Here is a 25,610-nt window from a genome sequence, read left to right as displayed (position 1 = left end):
CTAGATTTCAGAAGCAGCAGAAATATAAATCAAAAATTTTAATTTAAAAAATCACTAAAAGGGGGACTTCTCTGGTGGTCCAGTGGGTAAGACTCCTCACTCCCAATGCAGGGGGCCCGGGTTCAATCCCTGTCGGGGAACTACATTCCACATGCATGCTGCAACTATGAGTGCATGCCGCAACTAAGTAGTCCACATGCCGCAACTAAGTAGTCCTCATGCAGCAACTAAGGATCCCGCATGCCGCAACTAAACACGGCACAACAAAGATCCTGCGTGCTGCAACTAAGACCTGGCGCAGCCTAAATAAATAAATAAATATTAAAAAAATAAAAAATAAAAGCAACTTGTTCCAAAAAATTATTTAAAAAAATTTTTTTTTAAATCACTAAAAGGTATGTGGAATCTAAAATATGACACAAACGAACTTATCTATAAAACAGAAATAGACTTACAGACATAGAGAACAGACCTGTGGTTGCCAAGGGCAGGGTGAGGCATGGATTGGGAGTTTGGGATTATTAGATACGAACTATTATAGTATATAGAATGGATAAACAACAAGGTCCTGCTGTATAGCACAGGGAACTATATTTAATATACTGTGATAAACTATAAAGGAAAACAATATGAAAGGAATTATATATATGTCTTACTGAATCACTTCGCTGTACAGCAGAAATTAACACATTGTAAATCAACTATACTTCAATAAAATAAATTTTAAAAAATAAACAAAAATCACTAAAAGGGACATAAATGAAGACCTAAAAAATCGGTGAAATGTTTATGGATGGGATAACTTAGCATTAAGATAACTATCCTCTCTAAATATGTAAATTTAATGTAACTCCCAGGATTTTTTGAAGAATTAAACTAATGTATTCTAAAACATGTATTGAACAATAAAGGTGCATAAATAGCCAAGACAATTTTGAAAAACAAAAGCAGAGGGGAGTCCTTATCAAATATTATGACATACTACAAACTAATAAAAATAATGTGTTTCTGAAGCAGAAGCAGACACTAATGGGACACTACAGAAACAGACCCACTGATATATAAGTTGAGAAAGAATGGATTATTAATAAATAATTGTTGGGAAAACTGACTCACTATAAGAATAATAACTAAGGTGGCTCCCTACCTTAAATCAAATAAAGGTAAACTCCATATAGCTGAAATACCTAAAAATAAGCTATAAGGCAAATAGAAGAAAATGTAGAAAAATGTCTTTAGGAGCATCTGGTAGAAATGGATGTCTAAAATGAGATTCAAAATGCACAAACCATAAGGTGAAAAACTGAAGGACTAAAAGAATTTGTTCAACAAAGTACAGCATAAACAAAGTTAATGGATGACAGACTTGGGAAAAGATATTTGAAGAGTCAAAAATAGACAAGGGACCAACAACTAGGATACACAAGGAGCTCTTCCAAAAACAAAAAAAGGCAGAAATCCAATGGAAAATTGGGTGAAGATCATAAATAAGCAATTCACAAAAGTAGAAACTCAATTGGCTAACAAGTATATGAAGAGAAGCTCAACCTCAATTAGTAAAGAGAAGTATAAATTAAAACAAACCCCAAAACATAAAATACCCCTTTATAGCCATCACATTGGCAGGTACTTTAAAATATTAGATAATACCAATTGCTGGTGAGGCCATGGAGGAAACAGGAATTCTTGTGTACTGTCAGAGGTAGGGCAAATTGTTACAGCTATTCTGGGGAGCAATTTGGCAGTATTTAGTGAAACTAAGTGTATGTGTATACCCTATAATCTAGCAGTCCACTCCTTAAAATACTTCCCAGAGAAACCCTTGCATATGTCCAAAAGAGGATTAATGAGGACATTCATCATATAAACAGAAGGACGTGAGAAGCAACCAATGAGCTCATCAGTAGGAGAAGGGTCTGTAAACATGGTAGATCCATACCACGGATTATGCTGCAATTAAAAGCAATCAATTACACATAAATACAGCTACATGAATAGATGTATAAAATCAGCAATGAAAGAAAATTAAGAAAAAGAATGAGACCTATAATAACAGTACTATCATGTAATTAAAAAGCACAAATTTTTTTAAACATTGTTTCACAGCAAATTGATGCAGTTTATACTCAACTGCATCTTTTCTTTTTAATTTTTATTGGAGTATAGTTAGTTTACAATGTTGTGTTAGTTTCAGGTGTACAGCACAGTGAATCAGTCACACATATACATATATCCACTCTCTTTTTTTTAGAGTCTTTTCCCATATAGGTCATTACAGAGTATTGAGTAGAATTCCCTGTGCTATACAGCAGGTTCTTATTAGTTATCTATTTCATATATAGTAGTGTGTATATGTCAGTCCCACTCTCCCAATTTATCCCTCCGCCACCACCTTATCCCCTGGTAACCATGAGTTTGTTTTCTACATCCGTGACGCTACTTCTGTTTTGTACATAAGTTCATTTGTACCCTTTTTTTTTTTTTTTATATTCCACATATAAGCGATATCATATGTTTGTCTTTCTGTGTCTGACTTACTTCACACAGTATGACAATCTCTAGGTCCATCCATGTTGCTGCAAATGGCATTATTTTGTTCTTTTTTATGGCTGAGTTATATTCCATTGTATATATGTACCACATCTTCTTTACCCATTCCTGTTGATGGACATTTAGGTTGCCTCCATGTCTTGGCTATTGTAAATAGTGCTGCAATGAACACTAGGGTGCATGTATACTTTTGAATTATGGTTTTCTCTGGGTATATGCCCAGGAGTGAGATTACTGGGTCATATGGTAGTTCTTTTTTTTTTTTTAACTTTATTTATTTTATTTATTTATTTTTGGCTGTGTTGGGTCTTCATTGCTGCACACGGGCTTTCTCTAGTTGCAGCGAGCGGAGGCTACTCTTTGTTGTGGTGCACAGCTTCTTACTGTGGTGGCTTCTCTTGTTGTGGAGCATGGGCTCTAGGTGCACGGGCTTCAGTAGTTGCAGCACGCAGGCTCAGTAATTGTGGCTCGCGGGCTCCAGAGCACAGGCTCAGTAGTTGTGGCACACGGGCTTAGTTGCTCCAGGGTATGTGGGATCTTCCCGGACCAGGGATCGAACCTGTGTCCCCTGCACTGGCAGGCGGATTCTCAACCACTGCGCCACCAGGGAAGCCCCGATATGGTAGTTCTACTTTTAGATTTTAAGGAACCTCCATACTGTTCTCCATAGTGGCTGTACCAATTTACATTCCCACCAACAGTGTAGGAGGGTTCCCTTTTCTCCACACCCTCTCCAGCATTTGTTGTTTGTAGATGGCCATTCTGACCAGTGTGAGGTGATACCTCATTGTAGTTTTTTGTTTCTTTTTTTAAATTTTTATTTATTTATTTATTTACTTATGGCTGTGTTGGGTCTTCGTTTCTGTGCGAGGGCTTTCTCTAGTTGTGGCAAGCAGGGGCCACTCTTCATCGCGGTGCGTGGGCCTCTCACTATCGTGGCCTCTCTTGTTGCAGAGCACAGGCTCCAGACGCGCAGGCTCAGTAATTGTGGCTCACGGGCCCAGCTGCTCCGCGGCATGTGGGATCTTCCCAGACCGGGGCTCGAACCCGTGTCCCCTGCATTGGCAGGCAGATTCTCAACCACTGCGCCACCAGGGAAGCCCCTCATTGTAGTTTTGATTTGCATTTCTCTAATAATTAGTGATGTTGAGCACCTTTTCACGTGCTTAAAAAGCACAAGTTTTAAAAGCATACGTTATATAAGTCAGACAGAGAAAGACAAATACTGTGTTATCACTTATATGTGGAATCTAAAAAATAAATGAATTAATACAACAAAACTGGAACAGACTCACAGATATAGAGAACAAACTAGTGGTTACACAGTGAGGAGATGGGAGAGGAAGGGGCAAGATAGGGGTAGGGGTTTTAGAGATACAAAATACTGTGCATAAAATAAATAAGCAATAAGGATATATTATGCAGTGATTATTTTATAATAACTTTAAATGGAGTATAATCTATAAAAATATTGAATCACTATGTTGTACCCCTGAAAGTAATAGCAAATCAACTATATTTCAATAAATAAAAAATAAATGAAAAATGATAATAACAAATAAAAATAATTAAAAGCACATGTACAAAGCAACACTGTACAATTTATAAAGACATACACATATTTAAGAAGATATACATCAGTGAGTGCCAGAGGGTTTGTGGGGTAGGAAGGGAGAAGGGGGAATCACTATGAAGGGGAAAAGAAGTAAAATAAGTAAAGTAAAATGAGAGAGGCCTTGAACAGCCCATCGATGACATTATTCTGAGAACTGATTAGAAATTTTGAGTAATTCAACTCCCTGTTGTTTAGGTCCCCTTAAAAAAGCTCACTCTTCTTATGAACCAAGTTACAATAATATAAATTAACCTACAAATAACGGAAGTGCTCAGTCAGCCTTCTACTGATAACTTTAACCTGCCCTAGTTATGTCTAAAGAGAAACTTGATGTTAATACAGATTTCACAGCTTCTCAACATCCATATACCTGGAAAGATAAGAGAATTTGTATATGCTTCCATGTGAGTCCTTGTGATTCATTCACGTTGTAGTTTAAGTTTCCTTTCAATCAATCCAAGAAGGAGCAGTGTGACCAAGCAAAGCAGGTTCCAAAGGCAGGAAGCAGAAGCAATATGATGCTATGGAAGTACCTTTCTGAACAGTCCCTTCTGCTGTTGTAAGGCTTTGGGGCAACCCTTCAATGTAGGTGGTTGGCAACAAGTCTGCTGAGAGAGGCTGACCTTGGAGCTTTTGCAGTCTCTCTTGTACAGCACTGGTCAGGTCTACATAAGCCTCATCAATGCTGGCACGTTCAATCGCAGCAAAACGAGACATTACCTCCATCACTTCCACACTGGCTTCCCGGTACCTAAGAGCATGAGAGCACAGTATACTCACACACATACAGAGCAAGGCAAGGATGCTCTATTGCAGTAGTTGGTGTTCTTTCACAGACTCTTAAGTAAATCACTCCAAGGTATTTTTAAGAATATTTGATAAACTAAGTATACATATGTTTCTGCAAATCATATTTTTATTTTTATAACCTGGCATCTCAGGTTAATTATTAAAATAATAATTTTAAATTACCAAGTCTTCATTAATAACTCTCTGGTCTACAAACTTATTCCTAAATTTTCTAAAACTGCCTTTGTTCATTATTTGATGAAGATTTTAAGAGTAAAATAAATGATCCAGTTTTAAGTTGGTGGCATGAGGCTTTTCAAAATCACACTCTGAAGTCAACTATATTTCTGGGAAGTTACATTGTCTTTCCCAGCATAAAATTCTATTCAATACAACATAGCATATATCCATTAGCTGAATTAATTCTACTTTAGGGTTACAGTATTAATCTTCAGTCAAATCTGTCTTCTTTTCTGGCAATAATCCCAATGTGAGGTTGGCTATGACACTCCACCTTTAGACTTCTAATTGATAGGTGAATTCAGGAATATCTCAAGTCCCAAGTCAAAGCATGATCCCTACACACACCACCCCACACAGTATAGTGTACTGTGAGAACGTGGAGATCTGAAAAAATTGAATCCTCAGTCTTCCAGTTCCTAACTGTGTGAACTTAAATTATTTAACCTCTCTAAATCGGTCCCTCATCTGTGTGTGTGGGGGGGTGGGGGGGTGGATAATACTAGAACCTTCCTTATAACAATGTGAGATTTAAGAGACACTGCCAATGAAGAATTTAACACAGTGCCTGGCATACGACGTATGCTCACTATACACTAGCTATTAGGATTATTATAATGACTGGGGCTTGTATCTACCTCTAACTTGGCTATGCCTATACTAATGCCTCCCATTCCAAGGCTAACTTTCTAAAATCTGGGCAGATAGCTCAGTTCAAAAACAGAGAAATTAAGCTTCTTTGGGACTGTTCAATTCTGGCAAATAATTCTAGATATTGCACTAGAACGTGAGTTTGACTCAGCCTTCTCTGGAAAAACTCTTATTAGTTTCACAGTCAATTTAATTACTTCAAACACTTCAGACTTTTGGCCTGAGAACATGGGAAGTGGAATTAAGTTTTAATTATAACAACCAATTTTTAAATAATTAAGGAACTGAAAGGGTATTAAGGGTAGCAATTATTATAGGTAATAATGATTCTGAACTGTTCCTAAAACGCAATACTAAAATCTGTTTTCATTCCACACTGAAAATTTAGCTGACTAAAGGGAACTTTTTCAGAGGTTATTTACATAAAACAAATTAGAAACATGAGTTCCTAGCCTCATGAAATGCTTCCAACTCTTCCATTCCCCTTAAACAAGCTTTTCTTCTTACTTGGTGAGGTTAGCTTTTCCATGGGTCTCACGAACTTGTGCCAGTAGAAGATCTGGACATAACTTCTTAGCATCATCTGCCCACATGTTTCTAGTGACCCCAAATGCACGAGCTTCGTAACTTACTGCAACGATTCTAAGGTTAGGAAAAAAGGGGAACAGAAAAATATTACATGATCACAAGCAAAAATAATTAAAACTTAACATGATGAATAGGTTATAAACATAATAGTAGAAACTTTTTGGTCACTGATGCTACTATTCAGTCTCAAACACAGCAGTTCAGAACCCTCAAAAACAGGACCTAGCATAGTGCCATGTATTCTTATAGATTAAAACAGTAGTTGAGAGTTACAACAATAACTATGACACATACCCACCACCCTTCCATGATTTGTACTGTACAACTGCACAAGGTTTATTCCTCAAATGAGGATTTTGCCGCTGTTCCACTTGAACAAAAAAACAGTCCATGTCCACTAGAGTAACTACCCGGTCTTGTCCATTAGCCATTTTTCTGTAAGACAATATTTTATGGACAGTTAGAAAGGATACTGAATAAAAAGTACCAAAGAAAATTATATTTCCATTCTTCCATTGTTGAATTACCATAAGCATGGGAACATGGAAACGAACAATAATGAAACAGGCATTTTCATATACTGCTGGCAGGAAAATAATAAACTGATACAACTTTAGAAAGGTAATAAATATTGAAAGCTTTAAAGAATACCCATCCCCCCAAAGAACTGAACACTTCACAAAAGAAGATATACAAATAGTCAACAGGCACATGAAAATGGCTCAACATCATTAGTCATAGGGAAATGCAAATTAAAACCACAATGCACGTCAATGGAGGGATAAAGTCAACAGTTAATCTAGTTGACAGACAAATCTCAAATATAAGTTCAGGGAAAAGAGAAGCAGAAAATGATATATAATATCAAAGCATTCATGTGAATTTTAAAAACTTTTTATTTTGAAATACTTTTACACTTACAGAAAAGTTGCAAATATAGTAGGGTTCTCCTATACCCAGTTTCCCCTAATGCTAACATTTTATACAGCACAATTATCAAAACTAAAGAATGAACATTAGTATAATATTCACACTACAAACTTTACTTGAATTTTACCAGTTATTCCACTAATGTTCATTTTTGGTTCCAGAATCCAGCTTAGGATCCAGTCTTAGTCATCACGTCTCCTTAGTCTTCTCCAATCTGTGACACTTCATGTTTTTCATGACCTTGACACTTCTGAAGGGAACTACTCAGTTGCTTTGAGAATGTCTCTCAGTTTCGGTTTGTCTGACGTTTTTCTCTTGATTAGACTGAGGTTATGCATTTTTAGCAAGAATATTATGGAAGGGTTCTGCTTTTCTCAGTGTATCATGTTGGGAGGTTCATGATGTCGCTGTGTGTTAATACTGGTGATGTTAACATATCATTTAGTTGAGATAGTGTTTGCTAGGTTTCTCACTGTAAAGCTATTATTTTTTCCTTTCTTAGGAGAGATACTTTGAGACTATGCAAATACCCTATTTCTCCTCAAACTTTCAACCACTAAGCACCCATCAGTGGATCTGGCCTGTCACAATTACTTTGTGATGTTCTAAAGGTGATTTTCTACCCATTCATGTAAATTTTTGAAGACAAAAAGAAAACAATACTACATACTATTTGTAGACAGACATATATAAAGGTATGGATGCTAGACTGAAAGAACAAACCTCATACACAGTGAATACGGACTAACGTTTTCATTTAACATTGTTAGAAATCTAAAAGAATAATTCAGTAAACTAAAGTCGTGGTTCTGCAAACTTTGCTACAGATTAGAATCACCTAGGAACCTTTAATACTATTGGTTTCTGGCTTCTACCACCAGACATGTAACTTAATTGGTATGGGTGTGACCTGGCCATCATGATTTTTAAAAGCTCTCTCTAATAAGCTCTCTCTCTCTCATGATTTTTAAAAGCAGAGATTGAAAACCACTGACTTAAGGTAAATAAGATATTTGTGGAAACACAGTAATTCATGATTTAAATATGAGAGAACACAGGTTATACAGTTGAGTAAGCACTCAACTGTATTCTTTTTTTTTAAAAAGTGTCAAAAATTAACATTCACCTTGAAAAAAGTGTCATGCAACTACAAAGCTGGAAGATTAGGGGAAAGAAAATGATGAATTCAAAAAATCAGAGTATTCAAGGCATTAATTCCTTACAAATTCCACTCACCTAAAACAGGCAGAACGTAAACTTTAAACATTTATAAGTTAAAACCATAACATGTCAGAAATCACTTTACCTTGAAGTGGCTTTTGTACAGTCCTGGAACAGATAACGCCAGATTAAAAACAGTAAATGCATTGTCACACACACACACCCAGGTAAGTACCATATTAGATACAAACACTAGAAGTGGAATATGAACAGGGAGCAGTGATTTAAGTACAGCAAACATTTCCTAAATATACAAAACCAAAACGGATATTCAGATTTTAACTGTTTTAGTTTTCAGTTTATGTATTTTGCTGGAGAAAGCAAGGGTTTTTTAAAGATGAAAAATGAAACATACTCTCTGCCAAAACCCTCCTTTGGGAATAAGGATTACACTATTTTGAAGTCATATAAATATTATATATATATATGATATACATATATATATTTCATATATATGATATATATAGCACTTCAAATGATCAAAACTGTACACACCTTCGGTATTTGCAATTATTCATCATTAACGATCTCGATTTACCCCAATTTTTACAAAACAAGTTTGGTGCCAATCAGGTGATAACACACCCCAGGAAAATACGTACAGGTGAAGAGGGAGGTTTAAGAGCTACCATTTTTTTTCCACAAGAAAAATCCTCTTAAGAGGCAATACTAGGGCCTTTTCTCTTTGTGAGCAAGTATTTCTATTTCATGTGATTTTGGCCCAAAGTTGTCCCCAGTCACTGCTATATTATACAACCAATAGCCAAGGCAACATGAAAAGTCTAAAAACAGAGATACCGAACGGTTCTAAATTCTCTTACCAATGTGACAACACTTGGCAAAACCGCCACCAGCGGACGCCACCGATGCTGGGCTCGGTGTCCACTGGAAGGACGATGAAGTGGTCTTGAATATCCGTCCCCTTTCCGGGAACGGATCAGTCGGTTTCGAGAGAGATTTACTCCCGGCAACGAAGGAGAAAAGGACCTAGGCGCGCAGACGATCCTCGCCCTGGCAGCAGCCGGCACAGCCAGGCAGGTCCAGCCTTAGCCACCGAGATCTGCGCACAGCCTTCCCGGCAATTATACGGCGCGCGCGCCGCCGAGGGCCGTTGACGCGCCTGCGCACCGCGGCCCCTAAGTCTCTCGCTCCGCCCACCAAGGAGCAACCGTCAAAAGGAAGTCGCCACTTCCGCGGGCGCATGCGTACTGGACGGTCGGGCGCGTGCGCAGCGCTGGCTTTTTCCCGGCTGGGTCTTCTGCGGCTAACGCTCCTCCTCCCGCTCCCCACCGTCCTCCTTCAGCCCGCCGCGGCCGGGTACCAGCGTGTGGTCCCGCCAACGGAGCGGTCCGTGCCTAGTGCTTCCGGGACGTCCGTGGTGCGCGCTTGCGGCGCGTGGCACTAGTCATGTCGATGGATCAAGTGAACGCGCTGTGCGAGCAGCTGGTGAAAGCGGTGACGATCATGATGGACCCCAGCTCCACCCAGCGCTACCGGCTAGAAGCCCTCAAGGTAGCTGGAGTCTGTCGCCCCGGGCCTGCTCCGAGACCCTCCCCCAGCCCCAGCCGTACCGGCGCAGCCCACGATCCTGGCCGTCTCCCGCCCACGCGGCCCCTGGACCTCGGTCCCCAACCCCTGGGGGCCCTCCCCTCGCCGCTTTCCGCGCCTCTTACCACTCCCCGTCTTCTGTGCTCGCCGCGCCTGCCCTTCTCCCGGGACGCTCTCGTCCCTAGCTCTCTGTGGCCGTCTCATCGCACCACCACTTCCCACTGCCCTCTCCTCCCCCCTCGCCACTTCTGTTTACTCTTCTCCTTACCACGACCCCCTCCACAGCCGGCTGCACCCACTTTATTCCCTCAAACCCCACATCCCTGCATCCCCTCGCCTTCCCGTGGCGCACGTGTCCAACCCGTCCCCAACACCGGCCACAATCTTTATAGTCTCCGCTGCACTAAACGTTTCCTTGCTGACCCACTCCTGACCCGCCCTAACCGAGCTCCAGCCCCTCTAGTGCCCCTTTACTTAACACCCTTACACCTCTCCATAACCCACTTCTGTGTCTTGGGTATTTCTGGCCTAATTCTCACCCCACCCCCCCATGTTTTTTATTGTGTGATATTCTTAGGCTGTTTTGCGCAAAGATGAACTTCTACCACTTACTTTGCATTTTAACAAGGGTCTTTTGGTTTCCTGAAAGTAGTTTTCTTGACTGTCGGATGCTCTGCTACCGGGACTGATTCTTGTGGTGTAATTTGGGAATGCTAATACAAAACCAATGGGGATGCTAATACAATTCGAGTTTATTCCCCCATCAAACAATGTATGTGGGCTGTGAGAAATGACCTCTAGGAAGAAATATTCGTGCCGTGCGTATTTTAAGAGATGTAACTTCATAAAGTAGCGTGAGCATCACTTGGAGGAAACTTTACAATATATAGATGTATGCCACAGGATTTGGAATCAGAAATATTTGGGTTCTATTAGTTTGTCTTTTACTATGAAATATTAAAGATAGACACAAAAGTAGAATACTGCAATGGTCTTGTGTATACCCATCACCTAAACTCAGCAGCTGTAAAGATTTTACCACATTTGCTTTATCCCTCCCCCCACCAAAGGTTTTTAAAGCAAATCCTAGAAATTGTCATTTTACCTGTATACTTCAGGGGTGTATCTCTAACAATTTTTTACTCATTTATGTCAAATTTATTTTTTCTAACACTAATTGGCCATTGCATGGGAAATCTGGAACTATCAAAGTGAAAGGAATGTTTATCAGTTCTTTATTCATATAATATTGATCTAGATTTTGCAGCTTAAAAATATAGCTCAGGTTGGAGTTGAAGATGAAGTTTTTTTTTTTTAGTCTTTACACTTTCTTGGCTCCTAAGGGAAACACTAACTTTTCTTCTTTTCAGTTTTGTGAGGAGTTTAAAGAAAAGTGCCCTATATGTGTCCCCTGTGGCTTGCGGTTGGCTGAGAAAACACAAATTGCAATTGTCAGACATTTTGGCCTTCAGATCCTGGAACACGTTGTCAAGTAAGGAGATTTTGGACCTTACCACTCAAGTGTGTGAGAGAGCAAATCTTTATTTCTTGTATAACTCATAGAGGTAATGTTTAGGTGAGTAGAAAAGAGCAATCCCCAGGGAGAAAGGAATGATTCCTGAGAGGTTATCACAACCTCACGGGAGCTCTCATTCGGAACTTAACCTTTCTCAAGTTTCTTCATCTGTGTAAAGTGCAGGGTACATACTAAGCATTCTGCAAGTATTAGCTCACAGTCATTTAGCTAGCATTTATTGAGCTCCTAATATATGCCAGCAGACCTCAGAGTTTTTTTAGAATAATGCAGTGTATAGGTAAATGAATCTCTGATTAGGCAACATGTCTTTAATTTCTTTTCTTTTCTTCTTTTCTTTTTTAAGTTTGCGTGTGAATGGCAAATTCTAAGCAAGATTATATGAGAATAACTGAAAACCCTTCCTAACTTGAGTCTCCTACTCCCAGTGCCTATCAGAAGAATCAGCTTTTAACATTTAGCCACAGTTTTTCTGGAATTGTGCTATTCCCTAAGCCAGTTCAGAAAGGAAGTTAGTATTTTCAAATTCTATTTTCTGAAAATCAGCTACATTGTTGCAGTTGTCCCAGGTATATGTTTGCTTTTGGTCTGTCAATAAAATCAAGGGGAAAAGCTCATCTGTGCACAGATCCTGTGTTGATTCTAATTAATGGACTGCTGCCTATATAAAACTCTTTTTTTTCTGTTAGCATTTTGGTTAAATGTGGACTGTTTCTGTCCATTCTTTGAAGGATACCAAAATCCAAAGTATAGTTTCTTAATGAAATCACCAGCATAATTTTAACACAGGAATCAAAGCTAATCTCTTCTGAAGAGAAGACTTCTAATTTGGTTCTGTTGACTTTATGCATTTTGGTGGCCAGGTTTCGGTGGAACAGCATGTCTCGATTGGAGAAGGTCTATCTGAAGAACAGTGTCATGGAGCTGATTGCAAATGTAAGGAATGGTTGGTTGGAAGACTTGTGTTTCCAAGGTGGTTTAGACAAAGTGTGACTTTTCCAATGTAGCATTTGTGTGAAAATTCACTGCTTCTGCATAGGTCAAACAGCATGCTTTATATAATATTAAATGTTACCTTCAAGATAAAAAGAACCACCATCACTAGAAATCACAGTTCATCACGTTTCTTTTACTGGATTTAATTAATCCCGTATGTGTTGACTTCTGTTTTTAAAATTATGAAGACAGGGCAGAGAGATTAAACATTCTCAGCAAATGAGTAAGAGTCTTAGATTAATCAATTCTAAATTAGATTACACTTTGCTATTTGTTTCCTTTTATTCTAAAGTGAATTACTTTATGATATTAGCAATAAAAAATATGCTGAATGAGTTTGTTTCAGGTGTTAGAATATGACTTTGAACATGTTTAGAATCCATAGCCTTTTATGTTCTGTTTCACAAAGGGCATGAGCAGGGGAATTCACACCCCTTTACGTCCCCAGAGTCTAGTGTCGTTAATAGGAAAAAAAAAAATTCCCTTCAAAATTATTAACTTAGCTAGCTAAGGATTTGTATTTTATTAATTCTGGGGAAACTTGATAGAAGTCATAATTCATTAGTCTTGATATCAAACTTCAGAAGAGAGTCCCAGTAATGGTCTTTCTGTATCTTCTAATACTAGAACTACTGGTAAAATATTTAGTTGCTCCTTATTGTCCCACTTTATCAGCCTCTCAATGTGTTCCTTACTTCCATACTTTTCCACCCTGGCCCTCTTACAAAATGAAAACAATCAATATGAGAGTCTCTTCAGTTTGTAAAGGAGAAGAGCAGTTATGTCTTCCTTGCTCCATGAGACAGCCATTTTATTAGCCAGTGCAACCCTCTGTTAAGCATTAAGTGGGAAGGATGATTAGTGAGAATTCAGGACAGGTGACTCAGATATGGAGAACAGGTTTGTTTATTCTGTTTAGTTTAAAAGTAGGCCTGCTCATGAGTTTCGTACACTTTTACAGCCCAATTTTTTCCCTTGAATTCAGTCTTGCAGACCTCTTAATATCTCTTATACTTTTTCAGGGAACACTGAACATTTTGGAAGAGGAGAACCATATTAAAGATGTTCTGTCTCGAATTGTAGTAGAAATGATCAAGCGGGAGTGGCCACAGCACTGGCCTGACATGCTAATAGAATTGGACACTCTTTCCAAACAAGGGGTATGTAGTACAGCTGTATCAATTCAGGTTTTTGTTTTTGTTTGCTCTTCAGGGTTTTTTTGGTTGGTTTGTTTGTCTTGTCAGCAGAAAAGAGCCTTTGGTCATATTTATAATGAAAAACATATTTCGGTTTCATTTAACTACCTTCTCTCTATTGGTATAGGAAACACAGACAGAATTAGTGATGTTCATCCTTTTGCGACTGGCAGAGGACGTAGTGACCTTTCAGACGCTACCCCCTCAAAGACGAAGGGATATCCAGCAAACATTAACCCAGAACATGGAAAGAATCTTCACTTTTCTACTTAACACACTTCAAGAAAATGTGAACAAGTACCAACAAGTGGTAAGGGATAAATACCACCTCCCTGAAGTTCTTTTTTCTAACATGAGTGGGTTTGTTTGTTTTTTAAAGTTAATCCTTTAGCAAGAAACTAGGGTGTTCAGTTTAGTAAATGGAATGGCTATTTTATAAGCAAAAAAGAAACAAAGATGACAGGAAAAACTGGAATTAATTTTCTAAGAAGCTCAATTCAATGAGTTTCCATACCTACCAGAAAAAAATAATTCCTTTTATAGTAAGAAAATTCCTAAGAAAATAGTATGAAAATGAAGGTTAATTTCCTTTTTTGTTTGTTTAATTTATTTTTAAAATTTTGGCCATGCCGCACAGCTTGTGGGATGTCAGTTCCCTGACCAAGGATTGAACCCGGGTCACGGCAGTGAAAGCACCGAATCCTAACCACTAGACCACCAAGGAACTCCCTGAAGGTTAATTCTTAATATTTGAAAACCCAGATTCCTGATAGGTCAGGATAGTATCCCTGTTAAATTTCGATGTCCCATTTAGTCTTGGTCCCTTTTGCAGTGGAAACTGTGCCAAGTTTTATTAATCTTGATTACATGATTCCTGGTATTTCTTCCTGATGAGGTTTTTCTTCTGCAGAAAAAGGCAAACCAGATACTGTCTTTCCAATCATTGTCATCTTTAGCAGAGAGCCTTTAGAAGAAGGCCGTGTGAAAGTTAATCTAGTACCGTGGTTCTCAAAAGGAGGGGCGATTTTGCCCCCCAGGTTGTCACAACTAGGGGTTGCTACTGGCCTCTAATGGGTAGAAGCCAGGCACGATGCTAAACATTCTATAATGCCCAGAACAGTCTTCCAAAATAATTTTCTGACCCAAAATGTCAATAGTTTTGAGGTTTCAGAACCCTAATCTAGAATCCTCATACATGCTTATTTCACACAAAAAAAATCATTAAAATTTGGGTTGCCAGGGGTTTTCTACCTCTGACATCTTCCTTAAGTCTATTTTCAGGGAAGCACTAGATACTAACACAAATGATGACAAGGTACTATTGGTGTCAGGGTAGGGAGAAACTCACAATGAATACCTAATATATGCCATATACTTTTTCTTGCTTTACATGTTATTTAATCCTCAAAACAACCCTAAGAGTCAGAAAGTATTGTCTCCATATTATGGATGAGGAAACTGAATTTCAGAGAATAATTATTGAAGATCCCCTAATAAATGATTATAGTGGAATTCACGCCCCATTCTTTTTACTAGAATGGACTCTTTCCCCCAAAATATCTCCCTGAGATTTTACAAAAGAAAATATCAAAGTATTTGCATTTAAAAACCTATGTGTATTGAGTGTGAAAGAGGTTGTTTTCTTTTGGTTTGTTTATTTATTTATTTATTTATTTTTGGCCACGTTGGGTCTTCGTTGCTGCACGGGCTTTCTCTAGTTGCGGCGAGTGGGGGCTACTCTTTGTTGCGGTGCACGGGCTTCTCATTGCAGTGGCTTCTCTTGTTGCAAAGCACGGGCTCTAGGCGTGCGGACCTCAGTAGTTGTGGCTTGCGGGCTCTAGAGCGCAGGCTCAGTAGTTGTGGCGCATGGGCTTAGTCGCTCCGCGGCATGTGGGATCTTCCTGGACCAGGGCTCGAACCCGTGTCCCCTGCACTAGCAGGCAGATTCTTAACCACTGTGCCACCAGGGAAGTCCAAAGAGGTATTCTTTTCATTTTCCCCTAGGAGATTTAATCCCTAAGAGACGTGAACAAATTATGAATGCTTCAATGCCCTAGAAATCTAGCCAACATGCCAGAGCAGGGCCGATTGATGATGGTCTGACACAAGTTAGAAGTAGATCCACTGGTGTTTTTCTTTAGCCTTGGTGTCCATTATCTCCATCTGTTAAACCAGGCTACCAGGACCAGAGTGCACCAAGGGACATCTCTTGTACCTGAAACTTCTCAGTTTCCTCATAGTTCCTTCTCTGCTTCCATCCCTTCACCTTCCCACCTAGGGAGTAGGCTGAATGGTAAACAAGGATGGGATGAGTAGGCTTACTCTCCCTGTCCCATCACCTGGCTCCTGTACTGGTCCCAGGGGGCAGGAGGATAGGATCCGAATGGGAATGCAGGATTTGTTGGAGGAGATGGTGAAGGCTGGACTTGGCTGTTGTTGCCTGGATCCCTTTCCTTCTTGGGCAGCATCAGTAGATGCTGGTGAGAGGGTTCTACTCATCTCTGCCCCATTAACACCGCTCTTTGACCACTGATGGTGAGGGCTTAATACTTGTTCTTTGTTAGAAAAATTACTTTTTGAAAGTTGAGAAAAGGAATCGTAAAACAAATCCTTTATGATGCTAATGGTGGTAAGTTTTCAAGTACTTCAGGAGTTGTTATTCCTGCTTGTAAAATTATAAATTGTATAATTTACTGAACAGACATTATTTTGGTCTATTTAGCATTTAATATTTTTGTGTTTGTGGTTTTCCTACAGTTATGTCCCTACATACACGGTCATAAATGGTACTCATTTTAATTTTGTTTCTTGCTTTTTTCCGTTAACATTACATCATTTCAGTATACCTTTGCCAGTTATAATTTGTCTCTATTTTAATGTAGAAAAAATGCTAATACTTTGATTTAAACTATATTTCTTTCATCACTAGCAATGTTGAGCCTGCTTCATTGTTCATCTGTTAGTTGTATTTCTTTGTAAACTGTGTGTGTTGAAACTGTCTTTGTGGATCTTGATGTTCTAGTAAATTTTGTCATATTGCTGAAACTAAAATAACCCGTCCTCCTTTGGGAGAATGTCAGTTTTGTGTTCTTAGTAAAGTTGTCTTCTTTTCCAAGATTAAAAGTTGAGTATTTGAAAATCATTGTTCAAGGGCCTAGATTATGGGGCTGGAAAGTTATTACATAGCCTTTTGCTCTTTAAAAACATTTAGATCCTTATACTTCTTTTCTTTCAGAAGACAGATAATTCTCAGGAGTCAAAGGTAAGAGCTCTTGGTGGAGTTGGAAGGAGGCTTCTTTGAGGCTTTCAGGTACAGGGATGCATATACCTAGTGGAGGGTGACCTTGGCCTTGGTTTTTTTTTTGTTTTGCTTTTGTTTTTGGCCGTGCCGTGCAGCTTGTAGGAGCTTTAGTTCCCCGACCAGGGATCAGACCCATACTCTCAGCAGTGAAAGCAAGAAGTCCTATCACTGGACCACCAGGGAATTCCCTCAGCCTTGGTTTATTTGATCACTGAGCTATGGTGGAAGGGAGTTAAAATGATAATATCTGAGATTTCTTGAAGGATGTAAAATGGCCACACACGCCAATATAGTCTTACTGATGGGCGTCAAGAATGCCATCATTTGATACGTGATTGTGTATCAGAAGAAAACCTTTGAGTAGCCTATCAGTAACAGTTGCATGAGTACATTTTTTTGTTTGTTTTTCTTTTTAGAATTAGAAAGTAGAAGGAGCTCGGGTATAATCACAGCTTTCTTGTCTGTTAGTGAGGCCTTAATGGCTAAAAGTTACTTCTTTTCATGCAGGCCCAAGCAAACTGTCGAGTAGGAATTGCAGCACTGAATACTCTAGCGGGCTACATTGACTGGGTGTCCATGAGTCACATTACTGCTGAAAACTGTAAACTCCTGGAGATGCTGTGCCTGCTTCTGAACGAACAGGAACTTCAACTGGGAGCAGCTGAGTGTCTTCTCATTGCAGTCAGCAGGAAAGTAAGTTACCACTTCAAACTGACTTTGACAGTCTCTGAGTGATGCATATGTGTGTTTAATTCCATGTTGTGGTGAAAGACATTTAAAGGTTTGGGTTTTTTTGTTTGTTATTTTGTTTTACTTGACACCAACTTAATTACCTGCCTCCAACCTTTTGGACAACAGTTTGCCGATATCCTAGGAATCCATTGTCAGGATATATAGAGATTTGTAGGGCTACTTGGTTCTTGAAAGAGCTGTGAATCTTGGTACTTCATGCTTAAGAAACTATATAAGCGTAATGTTAAAGTTTAAAACTCACATAGTGTTACATCAAAGAATTGTAGAAGGTGACTATACTGGCTTTATAGCTGTCTTGGCTAACAAATGGAATTGTGACTCTTATCTCCATATGAATGTTATTTTCAGATGTAATTTATTTTGTTTTCATATCATCATTATTGCCCAACACATTTTAAAGTATAAGTCTTATCCAGATTTGGATTTAAAGAGTTGAGTTTTTTTCAGTGTTCAGTTAGCCCCAGGGCTATGTGAGAAATTAGGAAGACAGTATATTTGATTATATAGGTATAGAAGTTGTTAGTACTTGGAGGTTTTTAATAACATAGTTTGTATTACCTGTGTTTCCCTAAAATCGGGTCTAGGGCAAGTTGGAAGACCGGAAGCCCTTGATGGTCTTATTTGGAGATGTTGCCATGCATTATATACTCTCCGCTGCGCAGTGAGTATCTTCTTTTCTATGTGTTTTCTAATTTCTTTGTCATTTTTGTATCTCATTTGGATGTATCTGAAGTTCCTATTTGACTCTTGGCAGTCAGTTGACTGTGTTTTTAGTAGGAAAATCAGGCACTCTTAAAGGGACTGTTTCACCTTTTTGAAGATCTTATGCTGTAAATAAGTTGTGGCTGTTGACTCAGCATCCACTCACAGTCACAGTTTTCCACATTCTCCCCAGACAGCTCATCTCCTTGGTTCTCTTTGTCTGCTTTTGATGATCCCTAAGCCTCCTAGTAGCCTTGGTGACTAGGCCAGAGAATGCTCTGATCTGATCAGAGTCTGTCCCAGGGCCTTCCTTGATTGCAGAACTTGAGACACTCCTCCCTCTCTCCTTGTCAAAGTAATCAATGCCTGAAGTGCTGAGGCTCTAGGAAGCGGCAGGGACAATGTGGACAGTGTGAAATATGTGTATAAATCCTGTAAAAACATTCTATGTCCTGAAATAGTGGCTTCTGCTTATTTTCTTCTAATCGCTCTGAAAAATGTTAAAGCATTTTCTGTTATGTTTTTCTTACCAGGGAGTCAGGTAGAACTGTGTATTACAGTAGTTGAAACTGTCACAGCACCCGTTTTTCTTCAATACTCTTTCTTCACTTTTGGTGCCAGGGACAAATGAAAAGATGTGAGACACAGATATATTACTTAAAATTTCTTACTGTCCATTCTAACATAGCTTTTATGATGGCTCTTTCCTATGGATACTACAGGTCTGTTTTTAAGGAGTCCTGTTAATTAAACTAATAACATGTCTTTTGGGTGGCCACTGTAGTTACTGTTTCCAGGGCCCATTTCTTAGTTCCCTAGAGACTATGACATTCACACTGAGGTGTCCCATCTCCATTTGTGCTACTGGTACTGGTTAGTAAAACTATGATTCAAACTCAGACTTCAGAGCCTGTACTAGAAACCATGATGCCACGCTGTCCTTCAACATCACTAGAGCCTAGGTCTTTCTTACCCTGAGGCCCATGCTTTTTACGTTGTACTGTACTGCCTCCAGAACATGCTAATATGGCTGCTGTCCACACCAGTCCTTATTAATTCTTGTTAGTGTGAATCGTCCTACATCCTTGGAGGTCAGGTCTTGCCACCAAATAATTTTTTTTTTTTAATTTAAAGGGGTATTTGCATTCTAAAATAGCACATAAATGATTACTGATCTGAACTAAATGACTTGGAGAAATGAGATACCAAGTTATGTTTTTAATACTGTCTTTAAAAAAAGATTTTGTTTTTTTAGAGCAGATTAACGTTCACAGCAAAATTCAGGGGAAGGTACAGAGATTTCCCATATATTCCCTGCCCCCACACATGCATAGCCTCCCCCATTATAGCCATCCCCTATCAGAGTGGTACATTTGTTAGAGCTGTTGAACTTACATTGACACATCATAATCATCCAAAGGCCATAGTTTACCTTAGGGTTCACCTTGGTGTTATACATTTTATGGGTACGTTCTCTGAGTTTCAACAAACGTGTAATAACATGTATTCATCATAATAGTATCTTACAGGTTTTTTTTCACTGCCCTAAAAATCCTCTGTGCTCTGCCTATTTATCCCTCCTCTCCCACCCAAACTCCTGGCAACCACTGATCTTTTTACTTTCTCCATAGTTTTGCCTTTTCCAGAATGTTGTATAGTTGTAATCATATAGTATGTAACCTTTTCAGATTGTTTCCTTTCACTTAGTATCATGCATTTATAGTTCCTACACGTCTTTTCATGGCTTGGTTAGCACATTCCTTTTTACCACTGAATAATATTCTGTTGTCTGGATGTACCAAAGTTTATTTATCCATTCACTTACTGAAGGACATCTTGGTTGCTTCCAAATTTTTGCAATTATGAATAAAGCTGCTATAAACATCCTTTTTGTATGTTCAGCTCCTTTGGGTAATTACCAAGGAGTGTGATTACTAAATCATATGGTAAGAGTATGTTTAGTTTTGTAAGAAACTGTCAAACTGTCTTCCAAAGGGGCTGTACCATTTTGCATTCCCACCAACAATGTATGAGAGTTCCTGTTGCTCCACATCCTCACCAGCATTTGGTGTTGTCAGTGTTCTGGATTTTGGCTATTCTAATAGGTGTATAGTGCTATCTTGTTTTAATTTGCAATTCCCTGATGACATTTGATGTGGAGCTTCTTTTCATATGTTTATTTCCCATCTGTATATCTTCTTTAGTGAGGTGTCTATTAAGGTCTTTGGCCCATTTTTTAATCAGATTTTTTTCTTATTGAGTTTTAAGAGGTCTTGTATATTTTGGATAAGTCTTTTATCAGATGTGTCTTTTGCAAATATTTTCTCCTAGTCTGTCACTTGTCTTTTCATTCTCTTGATTATAGTCCTTTTGATTTTGTCAGTGGTATAAGGAATTACTGCATGCTTCCCTAGAGATCTAAGTCCTTCCTCAGTATCAGCCAATGTCTTTTTGTGCAGTTTTTATGCATATAAGTACATGTATTGCTTTGTGGAGTCATGCTCAGAGTTTACAATATTATCCCAAAGTACTCAAGGACCGCATTACCCAAAATTAGAGTGTCTGTTGAAGGATGAGATGGCATTGACCCCTATTCCTCATCGATCTTTCAGTGTTTGGTTGGAGGTTTTGGGGTTAGTTTTGTTTTTTGATTTTTTTTTTTTAACTTTAATAATCAACTGAAATTTGAATGTTGGAGCACAGACCACATACAGCTCCATTCCATGGGACTCTCTTTGGTGCTCTTGATGTGCTGCTAATCACACTGTTTTCTCCTCTTCAGGACTGCTGACGGAGGAGGCTTGGTAGAAAAACACTATGTCTTCCTGAAGAGACTCTGTCAGGTGTTGTGTGCTCTGGGCAATCAGCTGTGTGCATTGCTGGTGAGCACTTTCTGGAGAGTTTCAGGGCCATTTGAGGAGAGGATTTAGAAAGTTATATTTGTGTAAGGGGTGACACATGCCATTGATTTAAGCCTGAGGGGGGCATTTCCCTACAGATTATTTCTTATAATTCTATAGATTAAATTATTTTAATTGAGTTTGAATGATATAGTTTTTTTAACAAGTCAGTTATTAATGTCAATAGTAAACATTCACATCTGTTATTCCATAAAGTCAATGTTGCTGCTCCTGTTCATTTTGGTACTTGTAAAACTTCAGTCTGCCGAGTGCATTACCCTTTAAAGTCCTATTAGGTCATGAAACATTATGGATTTGAATAAAGAACCCTTTCCCCAAATCTAAAGAATGTATTATTAGATCATAAAAGAAAACTTTAGTCTGATTGACCTGGAATTAACTGTCTTTAGGGAAATATTTAATACTCAGTCTTACGTGTTAAAAGATAGGATATTGGTACAGACATTTTGCGCTTGATGTTATGCCTTTTTGTGGTGGCTTGAATGGCTAGAGAGGATGGAACTTCAGACATAAGATGTGTTCCATCAAGTGGTTATTTAATAGGTTAGGTCACAGAGATGTGACTAGACTAGATCTGAAGAAATTACGGATTTCTGAAATGAATACTCTTGTTTTACTATTTGACCACAGAATAGGTTTTAATGATGATGATTAAGGAGGTAAAGCAGCTTTCCTGTGTTTTAGCCCTTGATATGATGCCTTCCTTAGGCCACAAGGAAGTATAAAGTCCTTTCAAACCTGAAATCTTTGAGGGTATAAGTTGTCTGTATTTGTTACTCTACTCTCTACCCTGACCTCCCCATCAACATCGTTAATGTAGTGGTCTTTTTGTCCTACAGGGTGTGGATTCTGATGTAGAAACACCAGCAAACTTTGGAAAATACCTGGAATCTTTTCTGGCTTTCACAACTCATCCAAGTCAGGTAAACTTTATGGAGGTGACTTCTCAAAATTTTAGTTAAGTAAATTAAAATCAAGCGCTATGGCCGGAAGTAATTAGCAGCTGAAGTATAAAATGTGACTCTTAAGATCCTAGAGAATAACTGTAGTAGTATTTCATTAAGAAAATTGCTGAGTCTTCTTCCTGAGCTAAGCATTGCAGTCTAGGTCAGCAGTTACCCCTCAGGTAGTGTCATTCTGATAAAGCTCAATCAGATATGAGGTATGTCCCAGGTGACTTACCACTAAAGACGTTTTAAATACAAAAGTCTGATTAATTGTATTATTATAAAATTAATTTTATCCAATCCAAGATTTTCCTTGTAATATCATCCTGAGGTTCCTCTGTCCTTTCTTGCATAAAACAGAAAGTGGTAGAATTCAGCTCATACTCCGGGAATTGCACCTGACCCAGTCTGTCTTATTAACATATGGTCCATAGTGAGCAGTCATTACTGCTGTACTACAGTATGGGCAGTTTCAAAGTATTACAGACATTTATTTCCATGGAAAAATATAGTGGATAATTGCTGAGCTAAGTAGTAGTCTTGGTATATAAAACCCAACTCCTTAAACTGAGTTTTTTCTTTTTTCCCTTTAGTTTTTGCGCTCTTCAACTCAGATGACTTGGGGAGCCCTCTTCCGGCATGAGATCCTATCCCGTGACCCTTTGCTATTAGCAATAATACCAAAATATCTTCGTGCTTCTATGACTAACTTGGTCAAGGTATGCAGTGGGAATCTAAAACGTGGAATGTCGGTGAATACACATCATAAGACTTAGATGGCATCATTGACAGCCCTGTCTTGGTCACTGAGATCCTTTCCTTGGGCATATTAGTCTTTTATTCCTCAAGAAGAAATATCTACTCTTTCACATTTTGGAGCACTTATATGCCAAGTATTGGGCTAAGTGCTAGGAAAAAGAAGTGATAGGATGAGAGCAGTGACCATGACCATACAATATGATCATTGCTTTTCAGAGGTTAAAAATAGAAAGGAGGGTGGAGTCAGGGAGATTCCAAGAGGAAGTAATGTCTGACTTTCTGAAGGCCAAGTGAGGGTCAGGAAGGTGAATGAGAAGGGGAGAATGGAAGCAGATTGCTCACTACCTCAACAGAGAGTTGCTTATGAACACTCTGAGATCTGTTCAAGGCTCTTGCAGCTGACAGATGCTTCATCTTGATTTGTAAAATCAGAGAATAGGACCCATTCAAGGGTCCCCTTATTTCCTCAAGGAATTCACCTAGCACGTTGCACACCATCTTCTAGTTCTCTGCCTTCATGGTCTTCAGTACTTTTTGAATGAAACATAAAAAGTTACATGCTTATTTCCAGGGTTCAGCATTTAAGAAGACAAATTGTTGCAATCCTTTTACTTATTGCAAGGTGTATCAGCACTTTGTTTTGGGACATCTTTATACTCAAAGACCTTAAACTAATTCCAGAATTTAATTTTCCCCGAGGAGCCTGGAAGAGGGTATCAAATAAAAAACGTTCTCTTTCTACCACTCCCAGGATTATTCGTGCTGGAAGCAAATTGTAGACTTAGGGGTAGACCAGAAGCAGTTATTTATCATCATATATCTCATGAAAACCCTCACCCCCTACCCCAATTATGTTTCTCTTTCCAGATGGGCTTTCCTTCTAAAACAGACAGTCCTAGCTGTGAATACTCTCGATTTGATTTTGATAGCGACGAGGACTTCAATGCTTTCTTCAACTGTGAGTGACTTGGCCTGGAATTTCTTCCAGTCTCAGAATGGCATCTAGTGTTATGAGTCATGGTGCATGACCCTTGAGGTTCTGTATTAAAGAGCCCCAAGTCTGGACAGCAGCCTGTTTAATCTCCATTTGCACATTGCAGAGAGTGCTGGGATTGTACTTATTCCACGCATTGTTTTATCTCTTACACACACACCCCCACAAACATATACACGCACACACTGCCTTTGGACATTGATGTTTAGAGATAGTAACTTTAGGTAAGGCACTTTCATTTTTTTTTAATTTATGTATTAGAATTAAATACCATCTTACATTGTGGGTCTTTTTTCTAAAAAAGAGAGGAAAAACCCACGATTCCTAATTCTCTTCTGGGTTTTCTGTAACTTGGTCCCCCCTCCCTTTTTTAATAACAACTTTATTGACGTAATGTATTTGTCATACAGTTCATCCATTTATGTATATAATACAGTGGGGTTTTTTTGTATTTTCACAGTTGTACAACCACAACCAGAGTCAATGTTAGGATATTTTCATGTCCCCAAGAAACCCTGTAACCATTAGCAGTCATCTCCCAATCCCCTTATCCCTCTCAGCCCTGGAAAAGCACTAATCTGCTTTCTATTTCTATCTTTCACCTATTCTGAACATTTCATATAAATGGAATCATACGGTGTGTTGTCTTTGGTAACTAACTGCCTTCTTTTTCTTAGTGTAGCGTTCTAAAAATTCATCCATGTTGTAGTATGTATCAGTACTTCATTTCTTTTTATTGCCAATAATACTTCATTGTATGGATATACCACATTTTATTCATCCGTTGATAAGTTGATAAATACTTGAGTTGTTTCCACATCTTGACTATTAAGAATAATGCTATTATAACATTTGGGTACAAGTTATTTTGTTATTTTTTTTAAATAAATTTATTTACTTATTATTTATTTTGGCTGGGTTGGGTCTTTGTTGCTGTGCACGGGCTTTCTCTAGTTGCGGCGAGCGGGGGCTACTCTTCATTGTGGTGTGCGGGCTTCTCATTGCAGTGGCTTCTTTTGTTGTGGAGTGCAGGCTTCAGTAGTTGTGGCTCACGGGCTGTAGAGTGCAGGCTCAGTAGTTGTGGTGCACGGGCTTAACTGCTCTGCAGTATGTGGGATCTGCCCGGACCAGGGCTCCAACCCATGTCCTCTGCATTGGCAGGTGGATTCTTAACCACTGCGCCACCAGGGAAATCCCCCTGGGTACAAGTTTTTGAGTGGACATATGTTTTTTTGTTTTGTTTTGTTTTTTATTCATTTATTTATTTATCTTGGCTGTGTTGGGTCTTTGTTTCTATGAGGGCTGTCTCTAGTTGCGGCAAGCGGGGGCCACTCTTCATCGCGGTGCGTGGGCCTCTCACTATCGCGGCCTCTCT

The 25,610-nt window shown here is 38.9% G+C and overlaps 2 protein-coding genes across 9 annotated transcripts in view; one reads left to right on the top strand and one right to left on the bottom strand.

Annotated features, from left to right (window-relative positions):
* The window catches only part of POLH (DNA polymerase eta), a 30,670-nt gene extending 21,009 nt beyond the window's left edge, over positions 1-9,661 (bottom strand). Inside the window, exons 1-4 of one of the 4 annotated variants that reach the window (XM_082345851.1) lie at positions 9,406-9,661; positions 6,728-6,868; positions 6,353-6,487; positions 4,789-4,916 (exon numbers count right to left, since the gene is read on the bottom strand). In XM_082345851.1, coding sequence (XP_082201977.1) covers positions 4,789-4,916; positions 6,353-6,487; positions 6,728-6,864 — 400 coding nt within the window. In that variant the 5' untranslated portion in view covers positions 6,865-6,868; positions 9,406-9,661. Of the gene's footprint in view, positions 1-4,535; positions 4,917-6,352; positions 6,488-6,727; positions 6,869-9,405 lie in introns of those variants that run through there. The other 3 variants (XM_082345850.1, XM_082345852.1, XM_082345853.1) reach the window with 3 other exon arrangements.
* A 167-nt stretch (positions 9,662-9,828) lies between these two features.
* XPO5 (exportin 5) overlaps positions 9,829-25,610 on the top strand; it is a 46,522-nt gene continuing 30,740 nt past the window's right edge. The window contains exons 1-12 of one of the 5 annotated variants that reach the window (XR_014232386.1): positions 9,829-10,096; positions 11,503-11,624; positions 12,530-12,602; positions 13,685-13,822; positions 13,986-14,168; positions 17,094-17,120; positions 17,667-17,852; positions 18,497-18,573; positions 21,397-21,496; positions 22,375-22,458; positions 23,076-23,201; positions 24,109-24,199. Coding sequence is in view for 4 of the 5 variants with exons in the window: in XM_082345847.1 (XP_082201973.1) it covers positions 9,992-10,096; positions 11,503-11,624; positions 12,530-12,602; positions 13,685-13,822; positions 13,986-14,168; positions 17,094-17,120; positions 17,667-17,852; positions 18,497-18,573; positions 21,397-21,496; positions 22,375-22,458; positions 23,076-23,201; positions 24,109-24,199 (1,312 nt within the window). In the remaining variant the exon portion in view is untranslated. The remainder of the gene's footprint in view (positions 10,097-11,502; positions 11,625-12,529; positions 12,603-13,684; positions 13,823-13,985; positions 14,169-17,093; positions 17,121-17,666; positions 17,853-18,496; positions 18,574-21,396; positions 21,497-22,374; positions 22,459-23,075; positions 23,202-24,108; positions 24,200-25,610) is intronic. The other 4 variants (XM_082345848.1, XM_082345847.1, XM_082345846.1 and 1 more) reach the window with 4 other exon arrangements.

The sequence above is a fragment of the Balaenoptera borealis genome (assembly GCF_965194805.1).
Source record: "Balaenoptera borealis genome assembly, chromosome: 12".
NCBI lineage: Eukaryota > Metazoa > Chordata > Mammalia > Artiodactyla > Balaenopteridae > Balaenoptera > Balaenoptera borealis.
Note: the sequence above shows the minus strand (reverse complement) of the source record. Positions and strands in the feature narration are given on the sequence as shown.